Source organism: Protopterus annectens, chromosome 7.part0, assembly GCF_019279795.1.
Source record: "Protopterus annectens isolate FY-2018-M chromosome 7.part0, PAN1.0, whole genome shotgun sequence".
Taxonomy (NCBI): domain Eukaryota; kingdom Metazoa; phylum Chordata; order Ceratodontiformes; family Protopteridae; genus Protopterus; species Protopterus annectens.
This window is the reverse complement of record NC_056739.1, coordinates 1,623,381,984-1,623,407,649: the sequence shown is the minus strand read 5'-3', so window position 1 is coordinate 1,623,407,649 and position 25,666 is coordinate 1,623,381,984. Positions and strand designations below refer to the sequence as shown.

The 25,666-nt window shown below is 40.4% G+C and overlaps 1 protein-coding gene across 3 annotated transcripts in view; it reads right to left on the bottom strand.

Annotated features, from left to right (window-relative positions):
* LOC122807151 (6-phosphofructo-2-kinase/fructose-2,6-bisphosphatase 4-like) overlaps window positions 1-25,666 on the bottom strand; it is an 877,767-nt gene that overhangs the window by 691,956 nt on the left and 160,145 nt on the right. For all 3 annotated transcript variants that reach the window (XM_044078168.1, XM_044078167.1, XM_044078169.1), the window contains one exon: window positions 8,265-8,361. In XM_044078168.1, the coding sequence (XP_043934103.1) occupies window positions 8,265-8,361 (97 nt within the window). The remainder of the gene's footprint in view (window positions 1-8,264; window positions 8,362-25,666) is intronic.

Below are 25,666 nucleotides of genomic sequence, written 5' to 3'. Positions count from 1 at the left end.
GTAGATGAGCCCTGCAAGACTGTGTCACTAAGATCTCGTGTCTCATGGGCAGATGGGTACGACCACTGCGTGAACAACATCCACTGCAGGAGGCGAGCTAGTGGAAGAAGAACAATGGCTGCAGCCATTAGGCCTAGAACCTTCAAGACAAACCTGGCTTTGACCTTGTTGCTTTGTAACAGAAGCTGAACAAATTTCTGGATGTCCAGAATCCTTTGATTTGTTAGTCTGGCTAACATTTTGACGGTATTAACTCTGCCTATAAAGGTGATAGATTGGCAAGGCAGCAGAGAGGATTTTTGAAATTCACGAAATTCCTAGACTCTTGCAAAGCAGTAAGGTGTAATCTCTGGACCGAAGAAGCTGATCCCTGGAGGTGGCGGAGAGGAGCCAGTCGTCCAAATAAGGAAACACTTGGAATCCTCGGCGTCTCAGGTGAGCTGTGACCACCGCCATGCATTTGGTGAACACTCTGGGGGCTGAAGTGAGGCCAAAGGGCAGTGCTCTGAATTGGTAATGACTGGCTCCCAGCCAGCGGAGAAACCTTCTGGGCGTCTGTGAATCTTTATGTGATAGTGCATCCTGAAGGTCTATCGATTACATCCAGTTGTCCTTGCCCAGAAAGGGCAGAATGGATTGCAGCGTGACCATCCGAATCTTGCCTTTTGACAGACTTGTTTAGTCTGCTTAGGTCTAGTATTGGTCTCAATCTCCCGTCCTTTTGGGGACCAAAGAATCTTGAGTAGAAGCGGATCCTACTTGGTCTGCCGGCACTGTTTGGATGGCTCTTTTCCCAGGAGTTTTGAAACTTCCTGTTTTGCCAAATCCCTTTGACCGGGTGAGATGTCTGGAAGGGATTGTAGAGGGGAAACCTTCAAGGGATTTTGTAACCCTCGGATATAATCGACTGTACCCACTTCTCTTGTGATAGGGATTGCCAGGCTACTGGGTACAGCGAAATTCTTCCGACTGCCTCCAAGGGTGGACAGTCGGGCAACACCTCAGGGATGCTGAAAGGGCTTCTCAGGAAGAGGCTCCCTGTTGCCCTGGTTCTGAGGACCCCCTGCCTCTAGGGCGTCTATTGTTACCCCTTCTGCCTCTAGGGGTAAACTGACCACGTGTGTCCGTGTAGCTCCTTGGGCTTTACGGAACCACATCTTCCCCTTCTGACCCTTGGGATATGGTCTAGAAGGAGTGGAAAACTGGACTCCAACGGCAGAAAGAGTTTTACCGTCTTGTTCACATCTGGTCAAAGTATCCTTCACCTGAGGTCCGAACAAAGCCGAACCGTCAAAGGGTGTTGGTGAAGGGTCCAAAATTACACAGCCGCATCCAGGCTTGGCGTCTAAGAGCAACACCTGTGCCTCTTGCCCTGCTTTCCATCGGCTGCATAAGATATGAGCCGCATGGAGGAGTTAGATATCGAATTCAGGATAGCTAGCTGAGAGGCAATCTTTTCCTGAGCCCCAGCAGCTGAAGGATCCTGGACTACTTCCCCAGTTCCTTGAGAATATCTCGTTGAAGCCTGGTGAAGTGACAAAGGTAATTCAGCGACGCATTGCAAAGGTCGCTGAAGAAAACATCCGCTTTCCATACCTGTCCATGGTCCTAGAATCCTTATTAGGAGGATGGACAGGTACTGAAGGATCCGCCAGTTCCTTCTTAGTGGCCGCCACCACCATAGCATCCACAGAGACACCTTTGGACAGGAACTGTTTGTCCGAAGGGGCCGTGATGAATTTGGATGGTCTCCTGGGGACAGGTTCCACAGAATCTGGCGAGCCACTACCTGCATGAGTGGGTCGAAGGCGGAGACACCCAGGAGGTGGAGGGTCGGGATCCAAAGCCTCCAGGTATACCGACTCATCCTCGGAGGGGTCAATGGAGGCCAATTCCCCTCTGTTTGAGGAGCTCAAGGATGTCTGAAAATGAGACATCCTCAGAGGGGACCGTGGGGAACCCTCCGACTCATCTAAGTCGGTATCAGATGTAGTAGACTCAGGGAGTCTGTGTGTTTCCTCTTCCGAGGGGTTCACCTGCAGGGTCAGGAGAAACCTCGGAAGAGGAGGAGTGGGGAAACCTGGGGCGATGGATCCCTGGGCCTGAGAGCAAGAGGCTGGCAAGAGGCTTCTGCAGGCACTGATGAGGGAGGAGCTAGAGGGATAGACCGTTGACCAGGCTCAGAGGCCAGGACACTCCTCATCACCTCAAAGGCTCCTCTCCCCGGGAGACCTGAACACACCCGAAGAAACAGGAATGGTCGGCTCCAAGGAGAGAGAAGGCTCGAGGCAGATGTCGGCGCCGAGCTTACGACAAGGGTCCGATGCCACTAGCCCCTCGGAGCCGACAGTGGAAACCCGACGACGGATCCCTCCAAGGAAAGTCTCAAGGAGGAGATCGGAGCCGAGGATGACGGAGCCGAAGGATGTATCGCTGTCCCAAGACTCTGGTGTGGAGTCGGAGGAGGAATCTCAAGAATTGGGGCTGAGTCTGTTGAGACGGGCTATGGAGCATTTGGGCCAGTGCCTGAGACTTCAACAGCCTGCTTACCACCCTCTCCAAATCGTGGTCAGACAGCCTGGAAGATCTCGAAGATCGGCTCCGATGGCTAAAGAGGAGACCCGGGCCGAGTGGATACTTAGTATCGAAGGGACCGGGATCTCTTGCGGGCGGAGCCATCGGGCAAGTCCCTTGAACCCCAGATGGAGCCGAGGATCTCGGCTCCGATGGGCTCCAGCCGGAGCCGACAAGGCAACAGTAGTCAGGGTATCGGAGCCGGCCAGCACCGAACCCACTACTCTGGCAGAAGAAGCATCAGTTCCAGCCGAGCGATATCGGCTCCAACGGAGCCACCAGAGGAGGCTTAGACACTGTAGCCTGAGCCTTCAGTGGCTTAAGAGGTTTTCCTGCCCCTTGCTTAGAGGAGAACCTTCAGGTTTCAACAAACCTCGGAGGATCAGTTTGTTCCTCCTTTCCTGCAGGACTCGCTGGCTAAAGGCATGACACAACGCACAGGAGTCCTGCAGGTGCAAAGGCCCCAGGCAGTGTGACCGTCTGTCAGGGACATTTTCTGACAGCACTGGTCACACTTCTTGAAGCCTGAGACCTTGCCTTCCCTAGACATCCTAAAAGGATATACACAAACAGTCCCCACAAACACACAACTTAATCCCTACACAGACACACAGGAAGGGAATAACTTGGGGAACTAGGCCTGACTAAAACTTTCACTGAAAAACTATATTAAAGTTTAAAAAGGAAGGGAATAGGGTGGGCTGTACTAAATACAGGCTAACCTAACACTGAAGGGAAATTAAACCCTAACTAACTTTTTCTTATTTAACAAGAAAAACTTACCTCAGCTGGCAAAGGAGACCTCTTTCGCTAAGCGGCAAACGAGATCTGAGGTAGTTCCGCCTTGCATCATGGGATATAGGGTTGCCTCGAGCTGGTAAAAGGAGTTCTCGAGCTAAAGCTAGTGCCGGAGCCGAGGATCGGCTCCGAACCCATCCAGCAAGAATGAAGGCGAGATTGACAACTTAACATCAAAATTCTCTGTGGACTTTTTTAGTGGCATCAGCAGCAGCAGGAGTTAGATAACTTCCTTTGAGAAATAATTACAAGCAACTGTCAGCAAAAGTCCACCAAGAATACAGATAGTATGTAATACTACGTTCGCTGCTCAAAGCGGAAGAAAACACAAGTTCTTCACTGTTCCAATATCACAAACAAATTTATTTTATAAAATACATAAAGGAATAAGGTTATTTCATCCAACTGTTCTAACTCAGACATAAGCGTACATACTTTCTTGTCATTACATGCTACAATAAACTTCATAAAGGTGAACCCAAAATTATCAAACATCTTCATACATTCAGTTGTATTTGTTTCAGTCCCATGGGTTGCTTGAAAAATCTAAGACCCATTGGTATTATTTCTAAATCCAAACATTTCTTCAAATATATGTTATCAAGCTGTGTACTTTTTAAAACTTTCAATTTTTTCCCAAAATCATATATATAATCCTTTAAAGTTCTATCATTTTGCTGGTTGCTGTCGTTTTTGTCATTCAGCACTCTAGGATTCTCATTGCCATTAAAATCCATATTAAAATTGAAAAATGTATCTAACTCATATCGGTTCTTATGTACGCCATTATTGTTCTCATTAGGTGCTTGCATAGTACCTGCTACTGAGGAATGTCCCACCATAGCGTATGTCCTTTTTGGAGCCACCTGTTTGGGTTTGGCGCCTGAAATATTAAAGTCTACATCCGATCTGTTTGTTTCCCTTCTTAGACAATGACTCAACCTGCCATTCTCCTCTGTAGTAGATCCATTAGAGGCTCGGCTTTCTGTTACTCCACCATCAGCTTGTCCGTTTGGAATGTGGGTCGAGGACTTGCTTCCCCTAAGCGTGCCCGATGACGTCATCAACCGTTCATCTTCGTTGCTCCCTCCTGGCTGGCTTATAAGGTCTATAAGCCCGGTGAGTTCCCCTTTGATAATGGCCATTTCAGATTGTAATTTCTGAATATCGTCTCTCATCCCAGGAGAGAAGATGGAAGGCAACTCATCAAGTGAATCCATCCGCTATTCCAACAAATAGTTATGAGCAACTGTCAGCAAAAGTCCACCAAGAATACAGATAGCATTTAATACTACGTTCGCTACTCAAAGCAGAAGAAAACACAAATTCTTCACTGTTCCAATACCACAAACAAATTTATTTTATAAAATACATAGATTCATAGGTTCATACTAGGCTATCTGCCCTAGGGCATTTATAAGCCTAGCCACAGTGTGTTTGGCTTTCGCCACCCATTTTAAATGAATTTTGCTATGCCCTTTTTCGAGGTTAGTATACTGTGCCTCTGTCTAACAGTGACACAGAAGTGATACCCGGGGTAAACCTACCATCTCCCATCCACTCATCAAGATCCCTCTTGAAGAGAGTCAATGAGGGTCTCTGCCTAACCTGGACTGGGATTTTATTCCAGAGTGAAGGGAGCCTCTGGGTTATGAATCTGTCCCTCCAGCATGTCCTATTTATTTCAGTGCTGAGGTTCAAGTCTCTCGAGCACGTAGCTCGATGGGATTTGGATTTTCTGAGGTGCAGCATGATAAGTTTATTTCATCCAACTGTTCTAACTCGGACATAAGCGTACATACTTTCTTGTCATTACATGCTACAATAAACTTCATAAAGGTGAACCCAAAATTATCAAACATCTTCATACATTCAGTTGTATTTGTTTCATTCATTTCTACTCCCATGGGTTGCTTGAAAAACCTAAGACCCATTGGCAGACCTCCCAACCATACCGAATTACTCGGTATTTACCGAGTTTTGGGGTCCAAATGAAGGGGTGCCACGATTCCCGATTGGCACCCCTTCATTTCCGATTTTTTTGCTTCATTTTTAAATTTTTTTAAAAAAATCGCGCTGTCGGAGCTGACGTCATCACGTGCGCGATGACGTCAGCGCTGTCAGGGCTACCAGCCAGTCGGAATTGAGCTCAAGGAGCTCACGTCATTATTTCCGACTGGCTGCGAGCGGGAATACAGCAGTGAGAAAACCAGTCAGCAACAACAACACTATGGCAGTAATACTCAGTCTCAATTGCTCATTTTATTTTTTTCCAAGTGGCTGTGAGCACTTGTCGGAGTCGCCGAGCAGAAATACAGGTTTTAATTTTAGCAGGCAGCGCGAGCGGGTAAACGTGGGATGGATAAAGCACTCGGCTACTGAAGCTTGACTGGAAAGCTTTCTTAGAGATGAAAAATTACTGATCTGGGGTCTGGAGAATAAAGCAAGGTAAACCAATGTTAGATTGAATCAGTGCAACCTACTACTGCTGCATAGTAGTTATAATTCTGCTGTAAAACTTACTTGTAGCCCACAGTGCATCAATGCTTCTATATTCTACATTGTACACTGCACACAATTGCAAAGAAAGTGTATCTGTGTTTAATACGACTAAAGACATATTCCTTCAATCACATTTCTGCCTTTTGTGTGGAATGCATTAGTTACACAATGCCTTTGCAACTACCTTTTCTGGGAATGCATTAGTCACACAGCACTTCTGCTGTGATGACAGCAACGATGTTTTAACCTTAACAATTGCAGCATCATTGTGTTTGACCATAGGATATTAGTTTGCCTTTTGAATGTGCTATACAATTGCTTCGTGCATGTAATAACTACTTGTCCATGATGTTTAGTTACAGTTGATGCTTACTAACTGTTGTCTTCTCCTTTCCAGTTGCTAGTAATTTGTTCATACAATGAAACTTAATTCAATTGTACTGCTTAGAACTTAAAGATATCTTTTTACTTTATCTCTCCCAGTTATTCTTCATATTGGTTGGGCTACCCAAAGAGGTGTGAATATGTGCTGAATGACTAGCATTTGGATAACAGTAAGGAATGACAGTAATCTTTTTATGGCTTGGTTTAAAGCCTGCTTTATAAATGAATTAGTGAAGGTTTATGAATGGATCTGAATTTTACCCAGTACAGAAAAAGTACACCCAAAGACCATTTAGTTAGAACATTACATAGATCTTGTAGCTGCTTACTAGACGAGTCTAAAAATGTGACAGAATGTTTTTAGAATTTATAGATAGCTTGCATAGTATGCAAAGCTACCCATCTAGCTTTTCATGCAGTTCTAGGGTCTCATGATTTATAGACATTTTGCTTCTGTGTTGCATAGCTGTGCTGTAAGAAGCAGAAAGGGGTTTTGAAGCTGCATGTAAATGCAGTTAGTAGTCTGTGGGTTTCAATGTTGTTTCAATGAATGTGAGTTTCAAGTTTTAATGCCAAGTCTGTTTTCATTATGTGATAGTGTTGCTTTGTTTAGCAGATCTCTATTGGTGTTTGTGCATTGGGCCGTAAAATGTAAAAATAAAATCCAAATCATTGTATTACTAAAGCAGTATGCACACATTAGTGTTTATGGTAAATGGGGCAAAATAGCCAGGTAATGGGACATTGGAATGGCTGCAGGGGGACTCTGGTGCTGTATTTTGGTTGTCTGTTCTTCAGTTTGTATTTGAAAGTTGGTATCCCACAATTCCATTGGAGTGGGTGGGGTTACATAATTATGTATGCAAATTGTGTGTTAATCAGTGTACAGATTTGTACCTATTTTTCACGGGCCTTGTCCAGATTTTTGATGTTTCCAGGTTGAGAGGTATGCCCATTGGTACTACTTCTAAATCCAAACATTTCTTCAATATATGTTATCAAGCTGTGTACTGTGTGTTCTGCTATCTACTCACTAATAAGCACAATGCAACTATGATTTGCAACTAAATATCACCATTTCTAAATGCAACTAACTGTGTAATAACCTTTGAAAGTTTGTTTTACTAAAGTTACTTACTGTAACTTAAGAGTCAGTAACACTGAGTCAGTAACTCCACATAGCATGATGACCACTATGTCTCATGATGTCTGGTTGTCTTGAAACTTGAAGTGCCATGTGTGCAGTGCAGGCCTGCAGTACTTCTTTATTTGCTCAAGACTAACAGATCCAATAGGCTGCTGCTGCAGTCAGAATCACAGACGTCTGAGCAGTGTGCGAATATTATTGCAAACAATTTAAATAGAGGCTAATACAGCAATTTACTGCATTATCTTGCACTTAAAATGCATTTACGTGGCTATATTGTGCAGTTCTGAGAACTAATTAGTATAACAAGGTTGATTTAATTGATGAATATAGGTGTGGTGGTTTCTAAATGAAAATGCTGTCTACAAGACAACAGAAGTCAGACTGGCGAAGGGATATAAAAAGTCATAAAGCCTGAAAGTTACAGTGAAGCAAGGTGTTTACTTACTTTATTAAGAAGAAGTCAATAAGCTTGTAAATGGAATGTTTGTGAAGATATTTTTTGTTGACTGCACTAACGATAAAGGAAACAGAGAGGGAGATAAAGTGTGACCAAAATAAAGTTTGGTGTGTAAGAAAGGCATGCAGGGATCAGATCAGAATATGTATTTTGTACTTTTTATTTTTGCTTCTCTGCATTTTACTGCAGCACACCGTGTCAAACCCTGAAAAATAATGGATTAAAACCAAACAGAAAAAAAAAAAAAAAACAGTTGGAGAGGTACTTACATGGTTACATTTCTTAAACAGAAATCATACTTGTCAGGCTAAATCACGCCAAGAGATGGAGAATGGTGTTCTTTATAGGTGAGTCACAAAATAAAAAAAAAAAAGTTAATCAGAAACAAAATATGCTTACTTTCTAATTTTCATGCCTTCTTCATTTTCAGGACGGAAAAGTTCAAATGATGTGTAAGTTTTCAATAAATTACGGCGGTACTGGCCAACATTGAATTCTATAAATAAAATCAGAGGTGTAACTTAGTTTGACATTTCTCATACAGCTGAATGGGAAACATTCAAAAAATACTAACCTACGAATGCAGTGCAGAACCTTTGCAAATAACTTCGACTTTCATAACATTGTACTAGCATAAACGAAAACACTTTCTATATATCGGATTTTTATTCAACAGTGCATCAAACAACAAAACAAAGTGGACAGTAAGGAAATGCAAACCATAGCTCCTAACCTCCAAGGGAGAGAATCTAGGACAAAGCCCCTGAAAATCAGGAACATTACGCTATTCAGGTATCCCTTCTTTTTCGTTTAAAGTATACATATTCCTGACTAAGAACCTATCCACGTGCTATATCTGCAGTGAAAATAGAAACCTACACAAACTGTGTGCATAACACACTTTACTGATCTTTGTTCTTTCAATAATGAAACATAAAGAAGGACACTTTTCAAAACAGGACACTATAACCACAGTAAATACTACAATTGTTAACAATACAAACCGTGCTAACCCATCTCTTTTCCATAAAATGAGATCTCATTCCTCCCATTTTATTATTACTGTGATCCTTCAACAGGGACGTGATCAATCACCATGCTCCTTCCATAACTGCCAAATCAATATAACTGTTACTGGACCTCACAGTCCCTGATGCATCTGAAACTGAAAGGATGACTCTTGGGTCCTGATCACCAATTGTGTTTATATCAGGAGTATTAAAAATATATATCATAATCTATGTAGTTCGGTTTAGTTTGGCATACATTTTAAAATATGTATGCCATCCAGCAACATTCTCCAGCAATCTGTAATAACAATGAAACAAAGGAATATATATGGAATATACTACACCCTCCCACCTTACAGTAACAGCTACATATGTAACTAAACGTTTAGCACAAGAAAAATTACTACTGTATTAGGAGCTTACTTTAACTGGAGATACTGAAATATATTCACTGTTGTAGTCATCACTTCTAGAATGTGCCAGCCCAATGTCTAGCACTCTAACCTCCCCCATCTAGATTCGGCAGACTCCCTCCCACTCACAAGTTAGGATGTCAGTGGTATAAGAGAGGTGTCAGCTGATGCCATCTTCACATCTTTTTCCCCCTGACCAGACATGGAACTTCTTCTGAACATCACAGTGCCAGATGATTTAGAGCATAACCTTCATGGGTCCATGACCTATCCATAGGCACCAGTCTGCCTCTGAAATCTATGTTTTGGGCAAAAGAAGTAGAATGCCTGATGAAAGAAGACAGGGTAAGTGTGTGTGTGTGTGTGTGTGTGTGTGTGTGGGTGTGGGTGTGTGTGGGGGGGGGGATAAGTGATAACAGTACACACATCAATCCCAGGATGAACAAGCAAGAAAGAAAAGGGGATGGTGGTAGGAAATAGGGACTGAGCAGCAGATATATTCACATATGTACAATTATGCTAAGTTCCTAATAAACTCTATGTTCACCATAATATTCATTGTTGCAGTCATCACTTCTGGGAAGACTCCTAAAGCATGAGGACTTGGGGGGGGGGGGACACCTAGCTCTGACTGGGCCACTAGGACAGTATAATCTGGAGGATGGCTGTTTTAAAGCCTGCCCTTAGCTTTGGTTACAAAATGTAAATAGTCGTGTCTGGAGAAAGTATGGACAGAAGACGAGGTTGCTGCTTATAAAATGGATTGGGTACAGACCCCAGAAGGAATGCTGTTGTGTTTGTTGTGGATCTATTGGAATGAGCTTTGACATGGCCTGGCAAAGGTTACCCAAAGAAGAGTAAGCAAAATCAAATACACTCAGCAAGCCCCTTAAATAAAGTCTGTTTAGTAATAGGTTTACTCTCCCTGTCTCTTGAAAAGGAAACATTTGACCTGACTAGCTGATTTCTTTAGTTTGGTCCAAATAAAATCTCAGTTATCTACACACATCCACAGAATGTAAGGTTCTTTCGCCTTTGTTTTAGGGCTTTGGGAAGAAGACATGGAGGCAAACTACCTGATGCAAGAAGGTTAGTGAAAAAAAAAGTCTTTTGCATATAAAAACTTGTAACTGAAAAGTTCTTTGAGCAAAAGTAGCAGGTACCAAGAACACCATCTTCCAGGAAGAAGAGTGGAAGCAACTGGTGCAGAGTTCAAGAACAAGTTAAGTTTTTTCTAGTACATTAATTTTGGTCTCAAGATACTCCTCATACATTCTTTGATGACCTGAGGTGAAAGTATCTCTTTTAAGGGCTGCTTCACTTGTCACTTAGAATACAATGGTCTAGAGGAAGAAGGGCTGATATAGCTGAAATGTACCTTCAAAGAGGCAAAAGACAGTCATGCTTGTAAACGTCTGTTTTAAAAAAGAACAACCTGTGTCTTACTCTTCAGAAAGGAGGGGATGATATAAACAAAGGTAAACTTTGCTAATTTACTTTGGAGTACTACAGGCAAGAGACTTTTAGGAGTAAGAAGACACTTTTGGCCAGTTATATTTAAGAAATGATTGCTAGAAGCTTGCAGTTTGTCCTGACCTTTAACCCTTAAGTGACAGCTGGAATCCTAACGATCTGCTCATACACCATATGTGGTAATTCTCAACTTTGGTTTTCCTATTTGTAAAGGTCTGACAACTACTGGAGAACCAAAGATACCGGAGCTGAATTAGGGTCCTGATCTCCAGCATAGCACCAGTGGGAAAACGTCTTGTACTTTGCTAGGTATGATTTCTTTGTGTTTGGTATCTTACTCTTCCTCATAATATTTTGCAAATTTTCTGAAAACATGTGTAAGGAATAAACACCTGTGAAAACTGAATTTCCAGTGCTGGCTGCTTGGATTTCAAAAAGCTTACGAAATCCTGGGACAACTGCAAAATATCTTTTGATGAAGAATGGGTTCTGGGCCATGTAAATGAGTCACTCTGACGAGGCTGAGGCAAGCTGTTTGACATCTGTTTGACCTTCAGCACTTCAGGCCTTGGGTGAACAGGGTAATCTGTCTTGAAGGCCACAAAACAGGCAAACCTAACATCTTAACAAAGTCTCTGGCAGTCTCCACTTGAGCAAGCAGTACAGGAATACTGGTCTCCCCTTCACTGATGACTATTTCAGCATCACCTGAAGAAGCCCTCAAGAAGGTCTATCAAACTGATAGACAGCATAGTGCTTTCAATCTGGGATGATATTCCTAAAGTCAAAAGTATGGCAGCTTCCTATGAGGGCATACCAAATGCCTCCGCCAAAACCAACTCCTGTGGGCAGGGGCTGTAAACATGCCTCACAGATCTCAGTGTAACCAGATCTAAGGAAACCTTCAGACTCTAAAGAACATCATTACTTTCCTGAGTCTTCTCTAGGTGTTTACATTTTGAGAGGTGGCTTGTGGATACATTGGCTAACAACAATGATGAAATGGGATCAAGCTTTTTTGACCTAGGTATTCCTGGAGAGATTTCACCTTATGATGGATCATTTTTAGGGTAAATTTGCAGCAGTGTGAGCAACCCTCCACAATGTGCTTCAGTCACAGGAAAAACACGCAACATGTTTGGAAATCCTTGTACTGAATTTGCTTTCCAGACTCTAAACAATTACTCACTTCTTCTATTTCACTATCAGACACACAGCAAGATACAGTTACAAAGATAAGCAGAAATATCCCCCTTTGGGTACTTATCTGCAACTCTGCTAGCAGGCCAACATGCAACTATGTATTACATGAAAAGAACAATTAACTTTAGCAACAGAGTCCTAAAGACTGCATTGGCCAATACTCCCTTACACCATCACTGTCCTGATATTTGATTAGGAGGGATTTGGCAGTAAGAGGAATGTGCAGCTCTAGAAGTCCAGCTGGTTAAAGGGCTCCTGCAATCATGAACCACAGAAAGGATGACAGCAACAATAACTATTACAACAGACTTCAAAAGTTACATATTTATAATAACAATGGATGTGTAAGAGGTACAGTCATCTTCCATAAGAACAGGACTAATACTGCAGGTGCTACGATTACTTGGCAAGTAAAAAATCTTCCTGGCTGTTTTGAACCCTCCTCCATCCCATCATGCACCGTCTCCCTCTTCATGACTTTTGTATCTGACAAGAGGATGTCCATTTTCCACAACAACATGACAGAGTCCCAAGCAAGTCTTCTTGGGTGGAAATCCCTCTGAAGACATCCACCAGATTACACTAGCCACAAAGAAGACCTGGAGATAAATCGATAATCTAATTTACAGTATCTTACAAAGATACTGAAGGACAACCAAGTAGCTACAGCACAAATACGATCCAGAAAGGAAGTGAAGAAGAAAGTAGTGGATGTTGCTACCCCTATAGTGGAAAGGCCCTTGGTTGCTCTTCTTTCGGCTTTTCCCAGTTAGGGGTCCGCTAATGACTGGCAGTAGATTTTTACAGTGCCGAGGTGCCAGCTCGATACCCAACCTTCAACGAAGGCATGCCCATTCGCGCATGTCTTTCGAATGCCACTCGACCACGGGGAGGACATGCAGACTCCACACAGAAGGCGCTCCAGCTGAGAATCGAACGGGAGAACCTCTTGTTGTGAGGCGACAATGCTACCGCTGCACCACCACGGCTTATAAGGCCCTTGGTACAGACTGAAAAGGCTTCCCATGTTTACAAGGACAAAACTGCATTCAGTTAGAATACCACCTGAAAAGTGCGGTGTTGGACACTCGCTGACCTTACCTAGATTTGATAAAGAAAACAAAAAAAATGGTTATCCTTCTGTATATCCTTTATTCTGTCAATATAAAGCCTAACTTCATTTATCCATATCCATACAGTGAAGGACATATACTCCTTAGTTTATATACCTATGGAAGAGAACAGGTAGATTAATACCCTGATTAAGACTGGTTTCTATGGTCAGTTTAGGCATGAAAGAGGGGGTTCACTTCAACTAAATTCTCTCTTAGGATAAAACTATAACATGCTTTAACTAAAAAAAATAAATAAAAAAATGGAGCTCAGACATCCCGTTGGTAGAAGCAACTGCCATAAGAAAGTTGTTGGTTCAAACATAGGCAGCTTCTAAGCACAAAATTAAGCCTCAAAGTGGGACTGGATTTTGTATAGGGGAACTAAAGAGGAATATTAGAGAAACAGTCTCACTGATCATGCAATAGGAGTAGAAAGGGAGTACAGACCTTCGTGTTGACCCTAAACAAAGAATAGGTCCATCTGTCTTTGTATGTCTTTTGAGCAAGATTCTGTGAAAAAATAAAGGCTCTACATCATCATTTAGGAAAGGGTGGATTACAGGCAATTTGTTGAACTGAAAAAGCCAACATGTCAGTCATAGCGAATGGAAGTCTGGGTTAAGTACATCAGAGGATGAATGAGGAGACTTCCGCTGGGGCAAAGTTGTAAGGACGCATCCAGAAGAAAAGGATGAAGAGGAGAAATTGCTTCTGCTTGGACCAAAAGGGGCTATGAGAAGGACTCTGAATTTGTGGTGTCCGTTTTTTTCAATGAACCTCATCATTAAAGGAATAAAGTACAGAGCAGTCCATGGGGTCATTTGTGGACCACAGTATCCTTGGGGTGACCTCTCAGAAGAGGAATAAGAAAAAAGTAGCTCTTGAACTTTGTAGTGGTTGGAGAGGTAAGGTGGTTGTATCTTGGTTTGTGCCACAGTCAAAAAATCTCCAATTAAAAGAATGGCAGAAAGACAATTCATACGGTATCAACAGAAAGTACCAGAGTCCAACTGCAAGGGAAAAGGCTTCTCCTGGAATGCAGCTGGTGATGACAAAACAATGGAACTGAAAGGCCTACTGCCAAGCTCTCATGGTTTCCAGGTACAATGGGCTAGATCGGGTCCCATTAAACTTGTTGGTGTTCTGCACCACTGGCATGTTGTTAGACTGCATAGCAATAACTGATTATCAAAAATGACCAATCTCTGTCTCTGTGAAAGAAGGAGTTCAGAAAGGTAGGAAAGGTAGAGAAAGGGCTGAGGAAAATGCTAGGATCTCTATGACACTGACATGTAGAAGGGACTCCTAAGATACTCAAATACCCTTATGGTCTAAGACCATCTTCTCCCTATGATACGTCTATAAGAATACAGTAAAATACTAGGCAAGAAATCCCAGGCACACTTTTAAGCAGATAAACCTAAAGTTCTCACCTTTTCAAGTACTTAACAGTGCTCACCTCCCAAATTCACCACGGACATAAATTATAACATTGGTGTAAATTTGTGTCTACATATCTAGACATCAGGACTTGCCCTAAAGGTATCCATAATAGTACTTTGTTAGATCTGTAGTGGTAACTTATTCCATATGCTAGGAATACACTGAGTTAGGAATCTATCCCTCTAGTGAGTCTTATTTATTTATTGGTGTAGATTTAGGTCCTTAACTTTGCTTCCAAGAATATATTAGTCAGGAAAGCAGAGTTCCTGTATATTCTCACCCTTACAGTAGACTTCCCTGTACTCCTGAAATCTGAATCTTTACAGTAGACTTCCCTGTACTCCTGAAATCAGCATACTCATCACTTTTTTCAAAGTCTTATTTGGGAAATCCTGGTAAAGTTACACACATAAAATTAAGGGATCTGCACGCTGACATGATTAGCGAACCATGGCTATGAAATGGTCAGCATGGAATGCTTAGAGATGCAGTTATTAAGGAGTATTTCCAAAATGTTATGGAAAATAGGACATATTTTCATGTTTACATTAATAGTGCAAAAATAAGAATTTGATATTGCCATTCCAGTGCTATATTCAAGTAGTGGGTGTTAGTAAAAATGATATTAAAACATGGTGGGTAATGAGAAGACATTCTGAGATATAAATTTAAATGTTCTTTTGGTGAAGTAGTTATGACTAATATCTATACTTTCATAACTTCATTAACTTCATAAAAGCTATGTAACTTACAGATGAACAAATGGTGCCAGCTTATACAAAACATTAAGGCGCACAGTCTTTTGCCCTTCATACTTGCCATCTAACACAAATGGTTTTGTATATTAACATTGTTTAGAAATATAATGAAATTATTATATGCATAATATGCCTAGATTCGACAATATCACAAAAAACAGTATGCTATCTCCATTTGCACAGGTGAACAATTTCATGGATCTATCTTGTACACTTACAGAGATATAAACCCTTTGTTTGACCACAACACTAATATTTTTTGGCAAACAAAATACAATTAATCTTTCATAAATATGCAGTATAAAAACATCTATAGACAGACACACTGTTACCAGTGTATTGCCCACTATCTACAAAAAAACTATCACATCTTCTGTAACTCATGCCATTTATCACACATTATAAATCTAATGAGGTGTGAAAAAGACTTCGAGACCTTGAACATACACATGCAGTCATCGGATGACTGGGATTCATCTAGAGGGTTACACTTAAGTACTGAAAAAATGTAATGTCATGTATTTCAATAACAAAATCAAAAAGAATGGTATCTACCTATCAGGTGCACTTGTGGAAGTAGATCAGTATAAGGATCTGGGTACTGTAATTACTTCTAAATTATCTTTCACAAATCATGCAACGTCAGGTAGTAGCAAAGCTATGAGGAAAATGGATTAAATTTTAAGATTTCTCAGAACAAGAGATGAGACATGCCTTGTTACAATACTTAAATCCTATACGAGACCCATTTTAGAATATAATAATGTGTTCTGTATGTATAATCAACTACAATTACACTTACTGGAAGACATACAGAGAAAATTTAGTAAAAGAATGGTCTTTGGTAAGGACCTTGGCTACCAGAGTAAATGTCATTATTTAAAGTTATCATCTGTCTGTTATAAACACTTCTGAGGAAGGTTAATAACTGCATATAATATGACACAGTTTTAAGAGCCCTATTTAATACGGACATTATCTCTAACAGCAGCTCTTTTGAGATATAATAACACAAATTTTAGTACTCAGATATGTAAAGCTAAATTTAAGTATACATTTTGCATTAACCGAATGGCTACACTATGGAATAATATTCCACTTAATATTCATTTATCTAGTGGTCTAGTAGAGTTTAAGAAGCTATTAGATTACTGGATGGGTAATAAAGAGTATAAGCCATATGCAAAGGAATCAGTGTTCCTTGCTGGCCTTTCAGCCTGAAAGTACAGTTGTATAAAATCTTACTCTAACAGCGGATTTCCTTCCCTTCAGTGTTGCAGCACTCTTTACTAAAGGGGTCCCCTGCTAGGGGTAGCCCAACGTCTGGCCAGTAAACCAAAGTCTTAGGATTTCAAGGATGTCTTACATCACACATGTGCTCCCTGCTCACAGTGTAGGGCATAAAAGGTGACGTATGGATGTACATATCTCAGAAACGAATAACCCCAGGACAAACAACAGTCCAAAGAGAAATGGAGAGACGTGTGCATCCAGAAGAAAAAAAGAAAAAGGAGTAGACAAAAAAGGAGGACGAGGGAGTGAGCGAATACTGCAACAATGAAGGGAAGGACATCTACTGTTATGGTAAGATTTTACACAACCGTACAATGTCTTCCCATACTGTTGCAGTATTCTTTACTAAAGGGAGAGTACAAAAGCTGAAGAGGAAACCTGGGAGGAGGAAGGTCCAGCACAGCCCTCAAGAAACCCACCCAGTATAACCCTGGTGAAGTCAGCTTTAGCCCTGGAAACCACATCCAGCTTGTAATGTTTAGTAAAGGTACGGATAGAAGTCCAAGTAGCAGCATCAAGAATAGAATTGGTATCCAATCCTTTGAAAAAAAACAACAAAGGAAGTCACAGCCCTAGTAGAATGAGCCTTTACAGAGGCAGAAAGGCATTTCCCATGAAAGGAATAACAAAAAGAAATGGCCTTAGAGATCTACGAGGAAATGGTTTGCTTAGAAATAGCCAAAACCTAGAGATATGGGATAAAAAGAAACAAAGTTGCTTAGACTTGCGAATGGCCTTAGTCTTATCCAAATAATATCCAAGCTGTGTATTCAAATCCCAGGATTGAAGAACCTTCTCACTGGCAGACTGCGGAGAAGGAAAAAAGTGGGCAAGCTAACACACTGATTAAAAGACAATTCATTATCCTCACTGAGCATAAAAGAAGGATTAGTATGAAGACACACCTTGTCGCTACAAAAAAACTAAACAAGGAGGGACAGCCATTAGGGCCTGAAGCTCAGATGCCCTTCTAGCTGAAATAAGGGCCAAAAGAAGAACAGTCTTCCATGTACACTGCTGCAAGGAAGCTGAAACTGCAGGCTGTAAAGGAGTCTGAGTCAATTTTGAAGAACAAACTTAAGGTCCCGGGAAGGAGGAATAGGCTTCCTGGGAGGCCTAATATGAAGGACCCCTTTAAGAAATTGTTGACTTGAAACCTAGAGGCTAAAGGAGGAGTCAAATACAGACAAGCAGAAAAATCTGAAAGTTAAGCTTTGACTGAAGAGTATGCCAATCCAGCATGGAGCATTTCACACAAATAAGAGAGAACCAGAGAAGCCTCCACAGAAAGTGGATCCTAGTTAAGAGCAAGGCATCAGACGGAAAATCTCTTCCATTTGGACAAATGAGATTTCCTGGCAGTGGGTTTCCTAGCCTCTTGCAGGACCTGGAGCACGTCCTCAGAAAAAAGTTCCTAAAAGTGATCAAAATCCTATCACCCACAGTGTCAGATAAAGAGTGAACAAGTGAGGATGGATGAGAAACCCCTTGTCTTACGTGAGTAGGTCCACCCTGTCAAGTAACTTGTGGTGATTCCTTGGCTAGGTGCAGAAGAAGAGGGAATCAATGCTGTCTGGGCCAAAAGAGGGTCACCAACAAGATTTTGGGAGAGTCCTGTTCTATCTTAAACAGGACCCTTAGTGTGAAAGGGAGGGGAGGGAAGGCAAAAAGACAGGGCTTCCACCTTCCATGCCAGAGGACAAAATATTCTGGTGCAGAAAAAGAGGAAGTTGTCTGCTCAGAGGAGATGCAAAAAGATCTACCTGAGGAGTACCCCACTGGTGGACAATGTGCAGAAACACATCTCTCTGAAACATCCAATCATGAGTCTGTGTTATGGACCTGCTCAGACAGTCTGACACAAGGTTCTGTTCTGAAGGATTATAAACAGTCTGAAGAGTCACCTGACACTAGACAGCCAGATCTCAAACCCGAACAGCTAGTCTGCACAGGAGGTAAGAACATGTCCCCTTTGCTTGTTGATGTACCACATCACTGTGCTATTGTCTGTAATGATTTTAAGGGGCCCTGGAAGGAACAAAGAATGGAAGGCCTGAAGAGCAAGAAGGAGAGCTGTCATCTCTTTCGTGTTGATATGGTCCGCCCTCTGACAAAGGGACCAAAGGAACCGAACCTTTAGAAGGTGGAAAGAAGCCCCCATCCTGCATCTGAGGCGTCTGAAAAAAGTTCCTTAGAGGGGACTGGGGGCTGAAAACCAGGAGACAAAGGAGCATTGAGACAGACAATCAAAGATGGCATTTGGACTGGCAGCAAATAAGTTCTGAGGTGTGTGTGTCTGCACGTCACCTTTATGCCCTAAGCAGTGAATGAGGAGCATATGTGTGACTTAAGATGCCCTTGAAATCCTAAGGCTTTGGTATAACAGCCAGATGCTGGGCTACCCTTGGCAGGGGATCCCTTTAGTAAAGAAAACTGCAACAGTTTAATGGGAGGACATCACTGTGTTAACACTTAAGTAGAAGATTTTGGAGAAACACTTTCAGGAAGTGATTGGTTTCCTGGCCTAGAAAACCTCAAGAAACAAAGCTATTAATTAGCTTACTGCTGTTCCGTATTAACTAAGTTAATGTGCATGTTTGTTGAGCTACTGGTTTTGTGAAGAAATATTAGGTCAAGTTGGACTGGGTCTTTCACAGCTCAAAAAGGCATGGGTCACCTCCCAAAAACCTGTAGTCTATGGAGTACAAAGAGAATTGTGCTAATCTATTGGGATAATTGAATGATTTAAGACCTTTAATTTTCTTGGTTAGAAATCTTTGGGGCCTTTCCAGCTGAGCAATATGCTTGGATTTATGCATACCACAGGTGGAACTGTATTCACTGATGGGTCTACTAAGAGAACAGTACAGTGGTAGGATGACTTCTTTGGATCTTGAAGATAGACAGTGACTTTACAGTTGCAGACAGTTAATCATGAGAAGACTGAAGAATGTGTTCTGAAACATTTATACAAGAAACATAATGATTAGTATCTAACAGGAAACTGGCAAGCAGGTAGTTACATCTCTGGTAGCCTTAGTACGTATATATTAAATTCTGTTTTTTCATAAGGGTAGCCAGTGCACTTTTTCTTGAGGCTAAAAAATCAGTTAATGGAGAGCTTGCAAGCTGTTTTTAGCATCTGGGAAGGAAATAGATACAGGACAAGGACAGAAGGTGCCTGTGCAAGGAGAATCACCAGTGCTAACATGCGCGTCTAGCTTGATTAAACCTAATTTTATACTAAATAAAGCCTGTGAGTGTAGATGTCTGTTTGGGGAAACTGCCCGTATATGGAGGGGTAACTTTCCTTTCTGGAAAGGGCACAAAGTTTTGAACATTTGGTGTGAGTTAGAATGGCTTGGGAATTTCAAAATGTAGTTTTTCTTTCTTGGGTGTTTTTATTGAAGCAAAAAAAATCTGGGAAAATGTGACATGGGTTCACAGAGATAAGAAGCAGTTACTGTATACAGCATCAGTCTGCCAAACATTAATGTGTGCATATAAGCTGCAAGTTGGAACATATATTAAAAAGAACGTCATGTAGAATATGCGAAAGTAATAGCTTCTTACTAGAATAGCTGCCTTAATCAATTTTATTATGGAATGTCAGTGGTACTGCAGGTATAGACTAAAAAAAACAGAGAATGCTGAATTACATTAAGAAGTGTATGATGCAGGCATCAATGTTACAGGAGACACATTTGGATAGAAATGACTATGTGAATCTGCCAAATAACTTCAGAATGGATATTCAACATAATATCAGGGACAAAAGAAAAAGGGGGTAATAATAGTGACAGGGACAGGGGCCCCTCTCATGATACAAGAGGAGAAAAAAGACAATAATGACAGATTTATGGTAGTAAGGGGTTGTCAGGGAAGGAGGATTACACGTATTTATTTTTCTCCACAACAAAACTGTTATTATTGAGCTTAGAGTTTTGGAAGAAATAATTAACTTTTATCACAGAATATCGTTCATGGGTGGGTATTGGAAACTGATTTCTAATAGTGAAGGTGTATCGGTGGACACAGAAGGAAAAATGAAACAAAACGGGGTAGATGTCTTCCATTCTAAATATTCTCATATCTCTTCAGATGTGAACAGAATTTACATATTATCCTCCAAGTTAAAAAAGGGCTAGATTTGCTAGAAATGACATTTCACAGCAGCATGGGTATTTAATCAAAAGCTTTGAAACACATAGAATACTTACTTCAGATCATGCACAAATAAAGACTAAGTTAAGATGCAGGGCAATAAAGTCAAATAAAATGCTTGCACTTTCCCGATTACTTTTTTAAAAAGAGAGGAATTTAAGTCATGGGTAGTGGAAATGATTTGAGAGTTACTAGAGAAGACAAACATTTCTTCGGCAGGGATAACTAGGAATTGGTATAAAATGAAAATATACTTTATAAATAAAGTAAAATAAGAGCAAGATATATAGGAAATAAGTAACAGAATATATTTGGGGGGCTGTCAAATGTTAAGGACTGCAGAAGAAGGGTATCCCACAGAACAGGAGGATCTATTGATGAAAGCTAATGGGAAATAAGGGGAGTATTTGGATAATATGTATACATTTAGAAATGTTGGTGTTAAGCAAATATTTTTTGATAAATTTGGAGCACAAAAATTCTAAGCACAGTGAGTTAAGCAGCAGAAAGTAAGAAAAAGTTGTTGCCAAACCTAGGGAGCATTTGATAAGAAAATGAATTAGCTATCCTAAAATTAGTATATTAGTGATATTCTGGAAATTCCAAGGAAATTTATATACAGCAGAGGAACAGGGAAACCAAGAAAAGGCAACAATGGAAATATTTATGGAAGAATTAACTATGTCAAAGTTAGCAGAAGATTAAGGTTTGAGAATTAATAGCTAAGATAGGAAAAGATGAGATAACACGGCAATGTATAATCCATCCAGAGGTAAATCTCCAGAAACAGATGGTACTCCAGTGGAAGTTTGTAGGGAAGAACGTGATAAAGATCTGCAAGTTTTAATATAATACTATTTTAAAGGAGTGACAATACTACCATCTTAGGCGAAAAATGGTGGTGGTTGTATTACCCAAAGGGGATAAAGATCCTTCAGACTCAGCTTTGTCTACATCAGATTCAATTTTAAATCATGATTAAATGTATATGCATTCCTTAAACGGGGTGGGTTTAGCATAATGCTTAAGATCTTCACCTCATAGGCACAAGGTACAGGATTTGATTCTGACTTCAAGTTACTGGCTAGGCTTAAAAATTGCCCTTTAGGGCAGTTGGCCCAGTATTCATCTATGAACCTAAGGGTTTTATGTCTATACTAGCTAAGGACATGGCAAAGGTGATGCCAAAACTGACAGATGTGGATCAATGTGGTTTTGCGGAGGGAAAGCAAACATCTTGCTACATTAACAGAACAATGGTGATCAAAGGGAAGTAAAGTGTAGGAGATTACTGCTACTGTTGGTGGATATTGATGCAGAGAAGGCATTCAATAGAATCAGCTGGGATTTTATGAATAAGGCAACAACAGCATTTGTGTTTCCTGATAAAAATAATATGGTTAATTAGGTATATAAAGGGTCAGATGCAAGAATTAATAGTGGGAGGAGACAGCGACAGGGCTAGCCACACAATGGTGTGAAAACTGGTTCTAGATGACTGACTGTCACTGCTGAAGTGACACACCAACTCCATATGCAAAAATGGGAAAAGGGGTTGTGGATGAATGGATTCCTTTCCAACAAAATGTGTCTGAACAGTGGAAACAGGCAACATTGTCCTCTTTCCCCTTTGTTATTTGTTTTATATTACCACTGGCAAAGAAAATAAGGGCCTCACAATTTATAACTAATATGGTAATCAAGAAAAGTTATCTCTATTTGGAGATGATATTATTTTATACATATTATTTTATACTTGTTAAATCCAGAAAAGGACATTTCAGTGTTGTGTAACCTTTTGAGACAGTTTCAAGCCTGTTTAGGATATGAAATAAATGAAAATAAAACAAATGCTATAGCACTAAACTGTGTCCTCACACATGGACTGGTTCAACAAAACCTGCATCCTTGGGGATGTGATTAATTATTTTGATATATGGGTTAAAAATTATTATATTATGTTGGTATAGGATATGTGGTAACAGTCTAAACAAAAGATAATAAAAAATGAGAAGATGGAAGATCTTGATAAAGGATATCAATAAAAAGATACAAGCAGTGAAAATGTTTCCATTCCTTTTAATTTTATATACAGCTCAAGCATATTTTTTTATCAATCACAGGGCAAGTTGTCGGCCATAGTTAATAATGATGTTTAGGAATTTATTTGGGAGTGGAGGAGAGAAAGAGTCAAGTAGGATAAGTTGATTCTCCCCAAAGGACATGGAGGTTTAGGATTACATGATTTGAAGAGTATTTTTGAGCTACACAGTTGAGGCTCACATTAACATATGTACAAGCTTACAAATTAAGGTGATGAAATGGAGGTGGGGGTTCAAGAATCAAAGAGCAAAATTTTGTCTGCAGTCTCTTAAGTAGAACAGAATATTGTATTTATGAAGTAGCAGAAAGAATTCTAACAACTGAGCCAATACTGGACTGGAGAAAGGAGCTTTTACCAATAGGAATGATTGCAAGTAGGGGTATAGAAAAATAGGCAAGAGGGGGATGGAATTGATTTGAAAATCAGCAAAGGAGTCAAGGCAGTGGGAGCACATTACTATGAAGGGAAATGCAAGAGTGGGATAAGGCCAAGCAAAACTTTGGACTGCAAGTTAAAGACTGCCTTCCCTACCAGGGATTGAGAGTACAAAGCAAAAGGGATAAAAGAGTGTTATGTGAAAAAAATAGCTTTGGCTGAGTTTTAGTCGAGTTTAGAACAGTAGCTGTCGTTAAAAAGGTTAATTAGTAGGGCATGTAAATACTGCATGACAGCTACAAGAATCAATCAGGAGAAGTAAAAAACGACTGGGAAGAGAATGTAAAGGCAGTTTACAAAAGAACAGTGGGAAGACATCTGCACAGTTCCCAAGTATACGAAGTCCAGAAGGTTTACAGTTTTTTCAAGAAAGAGTTTGCATAGGTATTTTTATACCCCAAGCCATACCGCTCAACTTCTCAGTGAAATAAATCTGGGCAAATTGTAAAGTAACGCACAGACAAAGGACCAGAAATGGGGGCAAATTTTAAATATTGCTCTTAAAAACTTAAAATGTTGTTAGAATAACATGATCTGTATCAGCACACATTTTCAATATGATATTTGAAACTCAAATGTATATTATTTAATGACTTCAGTCCTAAGTGATTTGCCAGAAAACCACAAATGTTATGAGGAACAGACAAAAATATGAGGCAAAAATATGGACATTCTGCAAAAATCTGGACAGTTGAGAAGTATAATCTCAACCAGACTTCACTGAATTCTTCCTCGGGAAGACTGCAATTCCTAGAAGTGTGACAGTGAAGAGAAAGGCAATTGGAAACAAGTTTTTGGAAATGTAACGAGCTGGCAGAATTTACAAATCCCCTACAGGCTATTTTATTAGAATTCTTGTGGAAGCAAATGTTTATAACTAGAGAGAGGATTCTTTAGAGTTGGGAAACAAGCTCTGCGTTGTATAGACATAGTAAGGCCTTGTTAAGTCTAATGCTGCTGGCTGCCAAAAAAGCAGTTGCTAAAAATACTGTTATCAAAACCTAACTCAACACTAAATGAAGTATTGAATATTGTAAACTACATAAAAATGTATGGAATTTGTGTGAACAATAAATGCACAATAATTTTCAGGAGGAGGAATAAAATTTAAGGTAAGACAGAACTTGAATAAGTTATTTAATGTTGGAGAGAATTATATACTTTATGTATAATGCATGAAAGAAAATGGAGTACAACTGTTTGTCTTCTTTCCTATAACTGTATGTGTGCGCATGTCATTGTTGAATGTGTGAAGTTAATAAAGGTGTTTAAAAAATTGGCTCAAATTATGGAAACCACATTTCAGAAATCCTTCTGGCTAAGACAATGGCAACCAGCAAGACCATCTTCCAAGAAAGAAATTTTTAGTTCTGTTGACTCCAATGAATGTGAAGTCAGTTTTTCTCACACAAAATACAGAACCCAAAGTGGAAATGGGTTGCTTAAAGGTGGTCTGAAAATGAATGCACCTTTCAGAAAATTACTGTAGCATTTTTTGAGGAAGCCAAAGATGAGAAGTCACTACCCTGTGGAAAAGTAAGATACTCTTTCTAGGTGGAATTTAAGGAAAGGGTGACAGAGTCAGGAATCAAAAATGTGATCTAAATACTCAAAAAAAAAAAAAGAGGATGGAAAAGGAGCAGAGAAGGGATCTGAGTCTTTTCAGATAGCACAGATGGAGAAACACGTCCACTTGCTTTCCTAACTTTCACAAATGCTAGGCGCCTGAGAAAAGAACATTATGTGTACCATTCTAGAAGGGAAGGATTGGTTGTTAGCCATTATTGGAAGTGGAGAAACCAGGTGATAAATGAAGGGAATGGATGGTGATGGATGAGATAACAGAGTCCTCTAAAGATGTAATGGCAGCACATGCTTCAACAGCTGATGCAAAATCAGGCGAAACCATAACTATTAAATGCAGTATGGATAAGACTAATTTTTGACTTGTATTATTTGGTCTTCTGTATGTATCTTAGCATTACAGAAAACTGAGGAAGCGTGAAGGGGTCCAAACTATTTTGGACCACTGCTCCCCAGGATATAATAATACTTGTGGAACAGTTAGGGAAAGAAGCTGCCACAGTTGGCATTGGTTGGGGAGACATGAAGATCACAGTAATGCCTACACCAGACAGAAAAGCTTCTATGCCACTCAAGGGGGACTATAAGTGAGACAATGACTGAGCCTGCCTGCAAGTGAGTCAGCTTCCCCTGGGATATGGATGGCTACCAAAACCTTAATGAATAACATGTCCATTAACAAACTCTCATGGCTTCTTAATATAAGCTATAAGAATGAGTTCTTTCTTTATATTCATGTAACATCCCACTGCTAATAAGGCAAAGAGTCCTAAAAATCTTGAAGGGTAAGAAGGGCTGCCCTCATC